This window comes from Chiloscyllium punctatum, chromosome 1 (genome assembly GCF_047496795.1).
Source record: "Chiloscyllium punctatum isolate Juve2018m chromosome 1, sChiPun1.3, whole genome shotgun sequence".
Classification (NCBI taxonomy): domain Eukaryota; kingdom Metazoa; phylum Chordata; class Chondrichthyes; order Orectolobiformes; family Hemiscylliidae; genus Chiloscyllium; species Chiloscyllium punctatum.
Genome location: NC_092739.1, coordinates 33,440,193 through 33,452,690, shown reverse-complemented (window position 1 = coordinate 33,452,690; position 12,498 = coordinate 33,440,193). Strand labels below are relative to the sequence as shown.

The window sequence follows — 12,498 nt, the reverse complement described above, 5'->3', positions numbered from 1 at the left end:
GGTAAATGGGAGGGAGGTGGGGCTGGGGGGGGGAAGGAAGCTGAGAATGCAATTGGTCGATGAAGGTGGGGGAGAAGGTGATAGGTCGGAGAGGAGGGCAGAGCGGGTAGATAGATCGCTCTCTCACTGCATCCCCAGGTCATCTTCTCTGCCCTGAAGCTCTTCAGTCATGTCCTGAAGCAGACTTGCTACCACAACCAAATCTCCTTCCTCAGTGCCTGCCTACAGAACCAACTGATCCCATATGGACTTCGGATTACATTCAGACCAACACAATTAGGACCCAAACAGGACAACCAGTACAGACTACAAAGCCGAATCCTTCAGAAATGGTTCTCCTTGTGGACACTCTGCTCCACTCTCGCAGCCATGTGCGGACACCTCCTCTCCCTGCAGTCAGCTCTGCCTCAGCTCAGGACCACACTCTCCCACACCTGCAAAGGACGTCTGCTGTTTTACATCCTCAGAAGAATCCATGCGCTCAACAAAGGCTTTTTGTCCACCATATTGGGTACTTACCTCAACACACAGGTTCCCTCAACCATTCCAGAACCTTCTCCTGGCTTCTGGAACTTCTGAGATGCCATTAGCAATCCAGCCGCTCTAGGCATAACTATCACGGAGAATGATGCCACTTTGGCCCCCGCAGCCACTGCCGACCATGCTGCCTCCGCGATTGCCAGGAAGATGACCGCCGCAGGATCCAGTGCCGCCAGCACCGATGTGATACCTACTCTGCATGTCACTTCTACCCCTGCAGTTGCTGCTGCCACAGCCACTTGCACCCCAAGAGATGTCACTCACCAAAACACTGATGACTCCATTGCCAACTTCACTTCTGCCACCAATGACGGCACTACGGAACTCAGCCAGAAATGTCGCTGATGTCACGTATTACATCACTTCTGTCCCTGTCAGCACCACCTTAGGCACCACATCTGCCCCCAACTCTAGCCCCACCCCAGGTCCTAGCTCCCAGCTCCTAGCCCTGCCATGTTTTTACTATTCCCCCAGACCTCCCCCTTACTGAGGATGAATGATCAGTCCTCAGCAAAGGCCTCACCTTCATCCCACTACGCTCTAGGATTAATGAGTTTAACTTGCATTGCGACATTGAACATTTTTTCCTCCGCCACTGCCTCCAGGCTCACGTTTTCAATCAAGACTCCTGCCCATGCACCAAGGACCCCTTCTCCCGCCTCCAACACACCCCATCCACCTGGACACCCTGTGCTGGCTTGTTACCCGCACTTGACCTCTTCATTTCTAACTGCCGCCGTGACATAGAACATCTCAACCTGTCAAACCCCCTCACCCACTCCTCCTTCATGCCCTAGCAACATGCAGCCCTTCACTCCCTCCACTCCAAGCCCAACATCATCATCAAACCAGCAGACAAGGGGGGCTGCTGTGGTAGTTTGGTGCACTGAGCTGTACACCGTTGAAATCAGGTGCCAACTCACAGACACCACCTCTTACTGCACCTTTGATCACGAGTTCACCTCTGATCACCAAAACATCCCAGACCATCCACAATCTCATCACCCCTAGAGATCTCCAATCCACAGCCTCCAACCTCACCATCCATGAACCCCACACCACCCGATTCTAACTCCCACCAAAGATTCAGAAACCTGGCTTCCCAGTCGACCCATTGTCTCAGCCTGCTCCTGCCTCACTGAACTCATCTCTGCACACCTTGACACCGTCCTGTCCCCTTAGTCCAGGAACTCCCCACCTATGTTCGGGACACTACCCACGCCCTTCACCTCCTCCAAGACCTTTGTTTCCCTGGTCCCCTATGCCTTGTCTTCACCATGGACATCCAGTCCCTGTATGCATTTTTCCACCACAACAAAGGTCTCCAAGCTCCCTGTTTCTTCCTCTTCTGCCATCCCAACCAGTACTGTTCCACTGACATCCTCATCCGCCTGGCTTAACTGGTCCTCACCCTTAACAACTTCTCCTTCCAATCCTCACACTTTCTCCAAGCCAAAGGGGTTGCCATGGGCACCCACATGGGCCCCAGCTATGCCTGTCTCTTTGTCGGGGGTGTGGAACAGTCCATCTTCTGCAGTTACACTGGCACTATCGCTCACCTTTTCCTCTGCTATATCGATTATTGTATCAGCGCTGCCTTGTACTCCCACAGAGATTGAACATTTCATCAACTTCACTAACACCATCTTTTCAAAACTCACTGTCACTAACACCATTCACCCCAACATGAAATTCACCTGAACCATCTTGGACACCTCCCTCCGAGACCTCCCTACCTCTGGCAACTGACTAACCACAGAAAGCTACTGCAAACCCACTATACCTCCTCCCATTCTGCCTTCTATAAAAATGCCATCCTTTTTTCCCAATTCCTCTGCCTCCGCCCCTGCCCCATCTGTTCCCTGGTGACCAATTCCACCATAGAAAATCCTAGATGGTCTCCTTCAAAGACCACAATTTCCTCTCCGATGTGGTCAACGATGCACTCCAGCGCAACTCCTCCATTTCCTGGACCTTTGCCCTTGAAGTCCACCCCTGCCAATGCAACAAGGGCAGAACCCCTCTGGTCCTCACTTGCCACCCCACCAACCTCTGTATACATTGCATCATCCTCCATCACTTGCGTCACCTGCAAACAGACCCCTCCACTAGGGATATATTTCCCTCCTCACCCCTATCAGCATTTCGGACAGACCATGACTCCCTTGTCAGATCCATGCCCCCCATCAGCCCTCCCCCTCCTCCCGGCACTTTCCCTGCCACCACAGGAAGCGCAAAACCTGCGCCAACACCTCCCTCATCACCAAGGCCCCAAAGGATCCTACCACATCCGACAGAAGTTCACCTGTACCTCCACAAATGTCATCTACTGTATCCGTTGCAACCGATGTGGTCTCCTCTACACTGGGGAGACAGGACAGCAACTTGCAGATCGTTTCAGAGAACATCTCTGGTACACCTGCACCAACCAACCTCGCTGCCCCGTGGCTGAACACTTCAACTTGCCCTCCCACTCCATCGAGGACATGCAGGTCCAAGGCCTTCTCCATCACTAAACCCTAACCAACCAACGCCTGAAGAAAGAATGCCTCATCTTCTGGCTTGGGACTCTGCCACCGCGCGGGATTAATGTGGATTTTGCCAGTTTCCTCATTTCCCCTCCCCCCACCTTGTCCCAGTCCCAAGCTTCCAACTCAGCACCACCCTCTTTCCTATCTATTCGCTCCAACGTCCTCTCCGACTTATTGCGTTCTGCCCCACTTTCATCTACCTATTGCATTCTCAGCTACCTTTCCCACAGCCCCACCCTCTTCCCATTTATCTCTCAACCCCCTCAGCACACAAGCCTCATTCCTGATGATGGACCTATGCCTGAAACGTCGATTCTCCTGTTCCTCGGATGCTGCCTGACCTGCTGCGCTTTTCCAGTACCCCACTCTTGACAGTGTTTTGTTGTAGCCTGCAACTGCCCTCTGTGTCAACAGCAAACTTACTAATGCACCCTTCCACTTCTTCATCCAAGTCATTTATAAAAACTACAAATAGCAGAGGCTCAAGAACAGATCCCTGCAGGACACCACTGGTCACCGACCTCCAGGCAGACTACCTTCCATGCACTAGCACTTGCACTCTTTTGGTCAGCCAATTCTCTATCCAGGCAGCCAAATTTCCCTGTATCCCATATCTCCAAATATCCTGAACGAGCGTACCGTGGGAAACCTTAACAAATGCCTTACTGAAATCCATGTACATCACCACATCCACTGCTTGACCTTTGTCAACTTATTTTGTCACATCCTTGAAAGAACTTAGTAATGCTTGTGAGGCATGACCTGCCCATCACAAAACCATGCTGACTATCTTTAATCAAACTATGTTTTTCCAAATAGTCATAAATGTCCTACTTTATTTTATGTATACACTCACTTACGAAATACATGCTCATCTTTCCCAGAATGCCACTTCTCAGTCCTTCTAATCAGGTTTCTGCTCTGGTCACAAATCCTGAAGCGGCACTTATCAAATTGACAAATATTACACCATGTGAATTTGTCCTTTCTCATTCTTTCTCATTTTTTGTAACTGTGGTAATGGTTGGGTGATGCTGCAGTCACCCCATTCCCTTCTTACTTATCAGGTTTTAGCTAGAGAATCACCTGCAATGGCTTCTCTACTTACTCCCACTCAGTTACCTGGGTTATCCCCAGGAATTTATCCTAGACTCCTACCTTCTCTGGTTTACATGCTTCCCCTTGGCAACATTATCTGAAATTGCCATTTTTCTCACATATGCTGACAAAAACTTTACTTCACCACAACATTTCTCAATGTTTCCACTGTTTGAATTATCAGACTGCTCGTCTGACCAATGTCCAGCAACAGAATGTTCTACTGTGTTCCAAGTACTGCTGAATTATGTCAACATGGGAAGAAGTTGTAGTGTCAGATGTTGTAGGGCTTGCTTATGGGAAAACAACTGTTTCCACTTAAGATAAATTTCCTTGATTCAAAAATGCTGTATGAAGTGGCCAATTTTGTAGATAAAACCAAACTTAGAGAGCAGTAGCATCAAAGGAGGCAGTGCATATAATGTTCTGCACAGAATGTCCCTTCTTCCTTACATTTATCAATTAGAACTTGTTCTACATTGTCATATGACGAGAGGTCCCACTCAAGTTGGTCTCTATTTTACAGGAATGTTGCAGCAATGTCCCTTAGTTTGCTGTCTCCTGCAGAAATTATATTTTCTTCCATTTTTAGCTCAATTCGCTTAAATGTTGTTCAAGTGTCTAATTGAGCCCAGGCTCCATTTGGCAGACTGCTGTAGGACACAGCATCCACATGCTACTAAAATTAAGAATTAAAAGGATTAACGAGAAGGCAGTATTTTTGTTCCAAAAGCCATTAGTGATCCACAATTAACCCCAAATAGTGCACAAAAGAAACTTCTTGGTTAAGATTAAATAATCATTATTGTGAAAATATCCTTTTGTTTCTCCATTCTGCAGCAAGCACAGGACATTTCATGCTCGCTTATCCCTTGCTTTAGCACATCTGCCTGATGATATTTGAATGGCTTTCAAATGGGTTTCATTGCACTGCTGAGCATTTTTAAAGGAAGAATATCATTAAGAACACAGGAACATTTTCTAAGGCTTGGACAGTGGCAAGCAGCATTTAAAGAAACTGTTGGTGCATATTTTTTCTTAACTAAAGGGGATTGAATTACTATTACACAAAATAAAAATGGAAGTACAGGGAAAAGATTGGAGAAATATATTAATGTGCTTGTGAAGTGCTTGGTTCCAAATGAAGAGCTTCTACCGGGTACATGCTTTCTTTCTATGATGCCATTTCTATTATTCTAAGTATTTAGCATAGTGTGGCATGTAAAACCCTTCCAATTTAAAAAAACAGACTAATTAAAAAAAACAAAGTCCATTTGAAAAAACAAAGTGCACCACGTGGACCTTTTGTTGCAACAGAGGGCTTTAATGATGTTGCTATTACCAGATTTTGTTGCATTGTACTCGAGAGAAGATTGACTACGTTAATTAGCCTCAATTTAAATAATAAATAGCTTACTATACAGCAAGAGTGATTTAAAATACCTTCACACAGTTTTCTGAAGTTTAATGGATTTCACCACAAAAAAGATTGCTGTACTCCGATATCTATAAAATAAACCATTTCCAGAACAGAAAATTTGCCCATTTTTAAACTTTATGAAATGTTGGTGCTAGCCAGAAATAAGTCTTTATAAGGCTTTATTTTCAAACTGGCCATGATTTATAATCCCCCACAGTAAATGTCTGTACAATGTTTTACAATGTGTTGAATCGCTGTCCTCTACAAATGAGGAAAGTACATCTCTTTCTTAGCACACTTATTGTATTCCTTGAATTCTGTGCATTATATTTTAAACATGTTATATTTATCCAGGCTTCAGGGCAACTGACTTCTTGGGTTCCATGTTTATGAACAACACAACAGATGTGGAAGTGGCAGCTGTTGACTGTGATAAGGCGATCACAGTAGAATTTAAACATGATGATAAGCTCAGTGAAGAGAATGGAGCCTTAATCCAGGTACGCTGTGCCAACACCGCTTCATTACATGAACTCTTTACACAATATAACAGAAGTTCTCAGACTTAAAATTGGTGGGATTGTGTTAGCAATTAGCAGTCAATTCAGGTAAGTCATATTCAGATAAGAAGTTAGTTGTGGACAGGAATAGTACAGGAAAAGATAGGCAGTGACATTGAATGGCAGGTCGCAATGAGCAGCAGAGCACTCTGTCCCCTGGCCAACTTAATTCTCAACCAACTCTATCAAAAACATTTTAATTGGTCACTTATCCCACTGCCATATGCCGTACCTTACTGTAGATAAATTGGTTGTCACATTTACTGGCATTCAAATATAATTGTTTTACAATGATGAGCCTTGGGGCATCTTGAGGTTAAAAAAAAACAGTATGTAAAATGCAGGTTCTTTTCTCTATCTTTCTATTTGTCAATCCTTCCTTCAAACTTTCTTCCCCTCAATTATGGATGGTAGGATTTCGATATCGATTATTCTGTCATGGCAGTGAACACGCCCACGTTGTTTGAGGCAATGGTTCTGAAACCGTTCATGTTGCATTAGCTCCACCCAATCTGATGATGTCACACAGTCTTTGGATGGTGACAAGAAGATTAGATTAGATTAGATTAGATTCCCTACAGTATGGAAACAGGCCATTTGGCCCAACAAGTCCACACTGACCCTCTGAAGAGCAACCCACCCAGACCCATTTCCTTCTGACTAATGCACCGAACACTATGGGCAATGTAGCATGGCCAGTTCACCTAATCTGCACATCTTTGGACTGTGGGAAGAAACCGGAGCGCCCGGAGGAAACCCACACAGACACAGGGAGAACATGCAAACTCCATGCAGACAGTCACCCAAGGCTGGAATCAAACCCGATGCCCTGGGTCTTGGCCCTGCTAACCACTGTGCCGCCCCAGAGTTCTACACTGGCCTTGATAAAGGAACAGCTGTATTCTCTACTATTCCTAAGAATCTGAGTATTTAAGTCTAATTAGTAGTATTATAATTAAAGCTATCATGCAACAATCCTTTTTTTCACAATAACAAGTGTCTCTTCTATAAAGAGTCTACTGTGGTTTTTCTTTCACCGCTGATAAATATATAGCCCCTAGACACAGTATAGACAGAGAAGAATTGGTGAAAGCAAATACCTCGAGCACCCCTCGCTCAGTACATGTCTCAGTACTCATGGCCAGTACCATAATGATGCTTATTGAAGGATAATGCAAACTGCAGAAATGTTCCCCTTTAACAATCAAACATATAAAATCACTTCCTGTCTCCCCAGTGCCAGTCCGCCATCAATAATACACAAGCCAGCACTGTAATCAGATACATTCCACCTGCCTGATGCAGTGCAGCTCCAACAACAGTCAAGAAGCATAACACTATCTGGGCAAAGCAAGTTCCTTAAACAGCACCCCATCCAGCACCTTAAACAAACATTGACTCCCGACGCTACCAATGCATAGTGGCAGCATTGAGTGCCATCTAAAAATGCATTACAACATCTTGCTCCTGTGACAACACTTTGCATTTTGTCTACCACTAAGGAGTGCAGATATATAGCAACACCACATCTGCAATTCCCCACAGGTTGTACACCATCCTGGCTTGGAATTAGATGCTCCCAGAAGGTCACTGAGTCAAAATTCTGGAACCTCCTTAACCGCACAGTGGGTAAACCTACACAAGATGGACTGCAGCAGTTTTGAAGAATATCTTATGGTCACTGCTGTAGGGGTGGTATTACACACTATCAAAAATATGCAATTGGTTTATCTGATGACACTACAATTTTTGCATAAACTGAACCCACCATTTTGACATAATCTTGTTAATGTGTTCAGATGCTAAATTAGCTTTGAACCAATAGAACTGTAGAAGACTTGAAGAGTTCAGGACAAACCGCTAAATTAACACTTAATAAACAAAAACGCAAGATTTAGAATATGTTTCTATTATGCTTTTCTTTCAGACTTATAAATGAAAATATGTTTACCTAACGACCTCTTGACCAACTCAACATGGAATTGATTGATAATTCTTTGCACAATACATAAATAAATACATTACTGTACACTAGCATTAGCAGGGAACGTGACAACATGAATAACATGGAATTCTTACTGAAGTAGGAGTATTTTGACAGTAAATGACTTCATTTAGGCAGTCATGTTACTGAATGTGATTGCTTGGTGCTATTAGACAATAAGTTCCATATAGTTTCAGTGGAAAACTTTATCCCTGTTAGAAAAAAGGCAATTTGGGATGCAGACATTGCTACCAAAGAGAAGACAATATACATTTGCACTCGTGATATATAACTTCACATTGGAGGAATTGAAGATGCAGCCAGATGCTATCAATCTTGTTCAGTATTTTTAATTGGTGAAATGTCTGTATTTCTCTAAGTTTCCAATATGCATGGCATGCACATTAAACTCCACACTCATAAATATTACCCTCAAGTATTTATTCGATCACTTCTTTCTCAGATATTACTGAGCCAAAACTCCATAATTTTATTCTTTTCCTTTCTTAAGTATTAAACATTTCTTGCATTACTACAATATACTTCTTCATATATAGAAAAGGAATTAAAATGTGATGAATGATTTTAATATTATAGTTTGTAAAATGGAAATCTCAGTGATACATATCATGTGCTTTTGTTTTATATTTTCTAGTGTGCCTTGCTGTATACCAATGTAGCTGGTCACAGACGCCTCCGTATCCACAACCTGGCTCTGACCTGCAGTTCTCAACATGCCGATCTGTACAAAAGCTGCGAGACAGATGCACTTATCAATTTCTTTGCCAAATCAGGTAAAGTTTTGTGTGGCTGCTGTAAGTTGTCATTTGAAATAGTTGTGGTTCCCTTAGTTTTTGTACATGTTTTCTTGCTCCCTTAGTTTTGCTCTTCCTCTAACCAATTTGTGTGATGTTGTCTCAGTTGACCAATAAAACATACACTGCAAGAATATGCAAAGGATGCATCTGGACAAATTTTCTTCTTTCCAAATAATTGGTCAGTCTGTAAAAAGAAAATTTGCCTTTGGCTTTCACTTGATATGGACTGATATGTACTGAAAATGCTCACTAACTGGTATCTGTTTTGGAGGGATATGACCCGTTATGTGCTCCAAATTGCAATATCATGGTGCCTGCAGTAATACTTTTAGAAATAGAATTAGAATTGGGTTTATTGCCACGTGTACTCAAGTACAAAATACAGAAGTGCAGTGAAATGTATAGTGTTGCCAAACACAAGGCCAGCCTAGGTACAAATCTTAGGTACTAGATCAGGTATGAAATAGAGAAATAAAGAGAAAAGCTAACATTTTCTACATTACAGTTCTTCATAGTATAAATTAGGAAGATAAAGAAATAAGTTTAAAAGATAAACGCTGAAGTCCTTCTATAACCTGTAGTGTCCACATGCTCTGGGCTTTGCACACATGGTCTTGCTGTCCCAGCACTGCTGACCTGTGACAGGCTGACCGCAATGGGCTCCAGTCCACTGGCCAGTCTCCCAGGCAGAACTTAAAATTCCCCTGTTAATCCAATATCACCCATTCATCTGGTGCACATCACATGCACCTCCTACTGAGTAAGCATTTGGGTCTACAGGTAATAACACCATTCCTGACTGGCTATGTATGTCAAATTAATTTCTACAATTAATATTTTTCTTAAAAGTTTAAAAAGAAATGTAAGCAAGCCTTATTACAAAGAAGTGAATATTGATAAGGGCAATATAGTAATGTAAACTTTAATCTTGAATAATTAACAGTTCTTATTTAAATGTGTTTTGATTTTATTTTAGATTAATAAACCTTAAATTAGAGTGGATAGAGTCCATATTAAAGATGTCCTAAATTTGCACTCATTCAGTTAGCATTGGAATGTGCCTATTTGACTGAGTTTTGTTCTGCTGCTAGAAATATGCAAAGTACATTATCAGCTTGAGCGCTATTTCAAGTAATACAGCTGTGATTATGAAGAATTCCAGTTCTAATGTTTGTGTTTATGGATACAAAGAGATGCCTTTGAACTCCGAATAAATTCTAACTCCCTTTTAATTAATCTTGAACTAGCAGTTAATCTGAAAAAAAGAATCCTTTGTTTCATTCAGAGGTAAATTTCATGTCTATTAAATATAAATTACTCCATTTGCAATCATTAATCCAGATATAATTCAAGTCATAGTGGATCTCACATATCATTGGATAGTTAAGTGTTTTTCATGCAAACAGCTGTAATTATGGCATTATCATCATGATCTCTGAAAGGTACTGGTACATTACATCAGCATGTACTTCTGTGAATACTATATCTGTTCATTTCAGACTGTGCTTCTAACTTAGTTGTATAAAGTTAGCAATGTGAATTTGCAATTCACGATGTTAGAATTAGCTTCCCACAGAGTTCTAGGGTACATCTGATCAGGTTCTGGGGATTTATCCACCTTTTATGTGTTTCAAGACATCCAGCACTTCCTCCTCTGTAATATGGACATTTTTCAAAGTATCACCATCTATTTCCCTACATTCTATATCTTCCATATCCTCTTCCAAGTAAATACTGATGCAAAATACTCATTTAGTGTCTCCCCCATTTTCTGTGGCTCCACACAAAGGCTGCCTTGCTGATCTTTGAGGGGCCCTATTCTCTCCCCAGTTACCCATTTGTCCTTAATGTATTTGTAAAAACCGTTTGGATTCTCCTTAATTCTATTTGTCAAAGCTATCTCATGTCCCCTTTTTGCCCTCCTGATTTCCCTCTTAAGTGTACACCTACTGTCTTTATACTCTTGTAAGGATTCACTCAATCTATCCTGATATATGCTTCCTCCTTTTTCTTAACCAAACCTGCAATTTCTTTAGTCATCCAGCATTCCCTATACCTACCAGCCTTTCCTTTCACCCTGACAGGAATATACTTTCTCTGGATTCTTGTTATCTCATTTCTGAAGGTTTCCCATTTCTAGCCGTCCCTTTACCTGCGAACATCTGCCCCCAATCAATGTTTGAAAGTTCTTGCCTAATACCGTCAAAATTGGCCTTCCTCCAATTTAGAACTTCAAATTTTAGATCTGGTCTATCCTTTTCCATCACTATTTTAAATCTAATAGAATTATGGTCGCTGGCCCCAAAGTGCTCCCCCACTGACCCTTCAGTCACCTGCCCTGCCTTATTTCCCAAGAGTAGGTCAAGTTTTACACCTTCTCTCGTAGGTACATCCACATACTGAATCAGAAAATTTTCTTGTACACACTTAACAAATTCCTCTCCATCTAAACCTTTAACACTATGGTAGTCCCAGTCGATGTTTGGAAAGTTAAAATCCCCTACTATAACCACCCTATTATTCTTGCAGATCGCTGAGATCTCCTTTCAAGTTTGTTTCTCAATTTCCCTCTGACTATTAGGGGGTCTCTAATACAATCCCAATAAGGTGATCATCCCTTTCTTATTTCTCAGTTCCACCCAAATAACTTTCCTGGATGTATTTCCAGGAATATCCTCCCTCAGCACAGCTGTAATGCTATCCCTTATCAAAAATGCCACTCCCCCATCTCTCTTGCCTCCCTTTCTATCCTTCCTGTAGCATTTGTATCCTGGAACATTAAGCCCTAAGCCCTGTTTCCGTAATTGCTATGATATTCCAGTCCCATGTTCCTAACCATGCCCTGAGTTCATCTGCCTTCCCTGTTAGGCCCCTTGCATTGAATTAAATGCAGTTTAATTTATTAGTCCTACCTTGTCCCTGCCTGCCCTCACTGTTTGACTCGCTCCTGTTCTCAACTGTGCCAGTCACTATGTCCCTGGGTTCCCCCCACCCCCAACCTTACTAGTTCAAATACTTCTGAGCTGTTGTAGCAAATCTGCTTGCCAGTATATTAGTCCCCTTCCAATTTAGGTGCTACCCCCAAAGAGATTCCGATGATCCAAAAATGTAAATCCTTCTCCCATACACCAGCTCCTCAACCATGCATTCACCTGCTCCATCCTCCTATTCCTGCCTTCACTAACTCGTAGCACCAGGAGTAATCCAGATATTACTACTCTCGAGGACCTCCTTTTTAACTTCCTGCCTAACTCTCTTTAATCTCCCTTCAGAATCTCAACCTTTTCTCTTCCTATGTCATTGGTTCCAATGTGGACAATGGCCTCTTGCTGGCCCCTCTCCCCCGTGAGAACATTCTGCACCCTCTCTGAGACATCCTTGATCCTGGCACCAGGGAAGCAACACACCATTCTGATTTTTCGCTGCTAGCCACAGAAACATCTGTCTGTACCTCAGACTAGAGAGTCCCCTAAAACAATTAATCTTTTGGAACCCATCGTACCCTTTGTTGCATTAGAGCCAGTCTCATTATCAGAAAGTTGGCTGT

At 42.7% G+C, this 12,498-nt stretch overlaps 1 protein-coding gene across 3 annotated transcripts in view; it reads left to right on the top strand.

The window, feature by feature from the left end:
• Positions 1-12,498, top strand: part of sec24d (SEC24 homolog D, COPII coat complex component) — a 210,362-nt gene that overhangs the window by 161,186 nt on the left and 36,678 nt on the right. For all 3 annotated transcript variants that reach the window (XM_072589129.1, XM_072589119.1, XM_072589137.1), the window contains 2 exons: positions 5,944-6,089; positions 8,789-8,927. In XM_072589129.1, the coding sequence (XP_072445230.1) occupies positions 5,944-6,089; positions 8,789-8,927 (285 nt within the window). The remainder of the gene's footprint in view (positions 1-5,943; positions 6,090-8,788; positions 8,928-12,498) is intronic.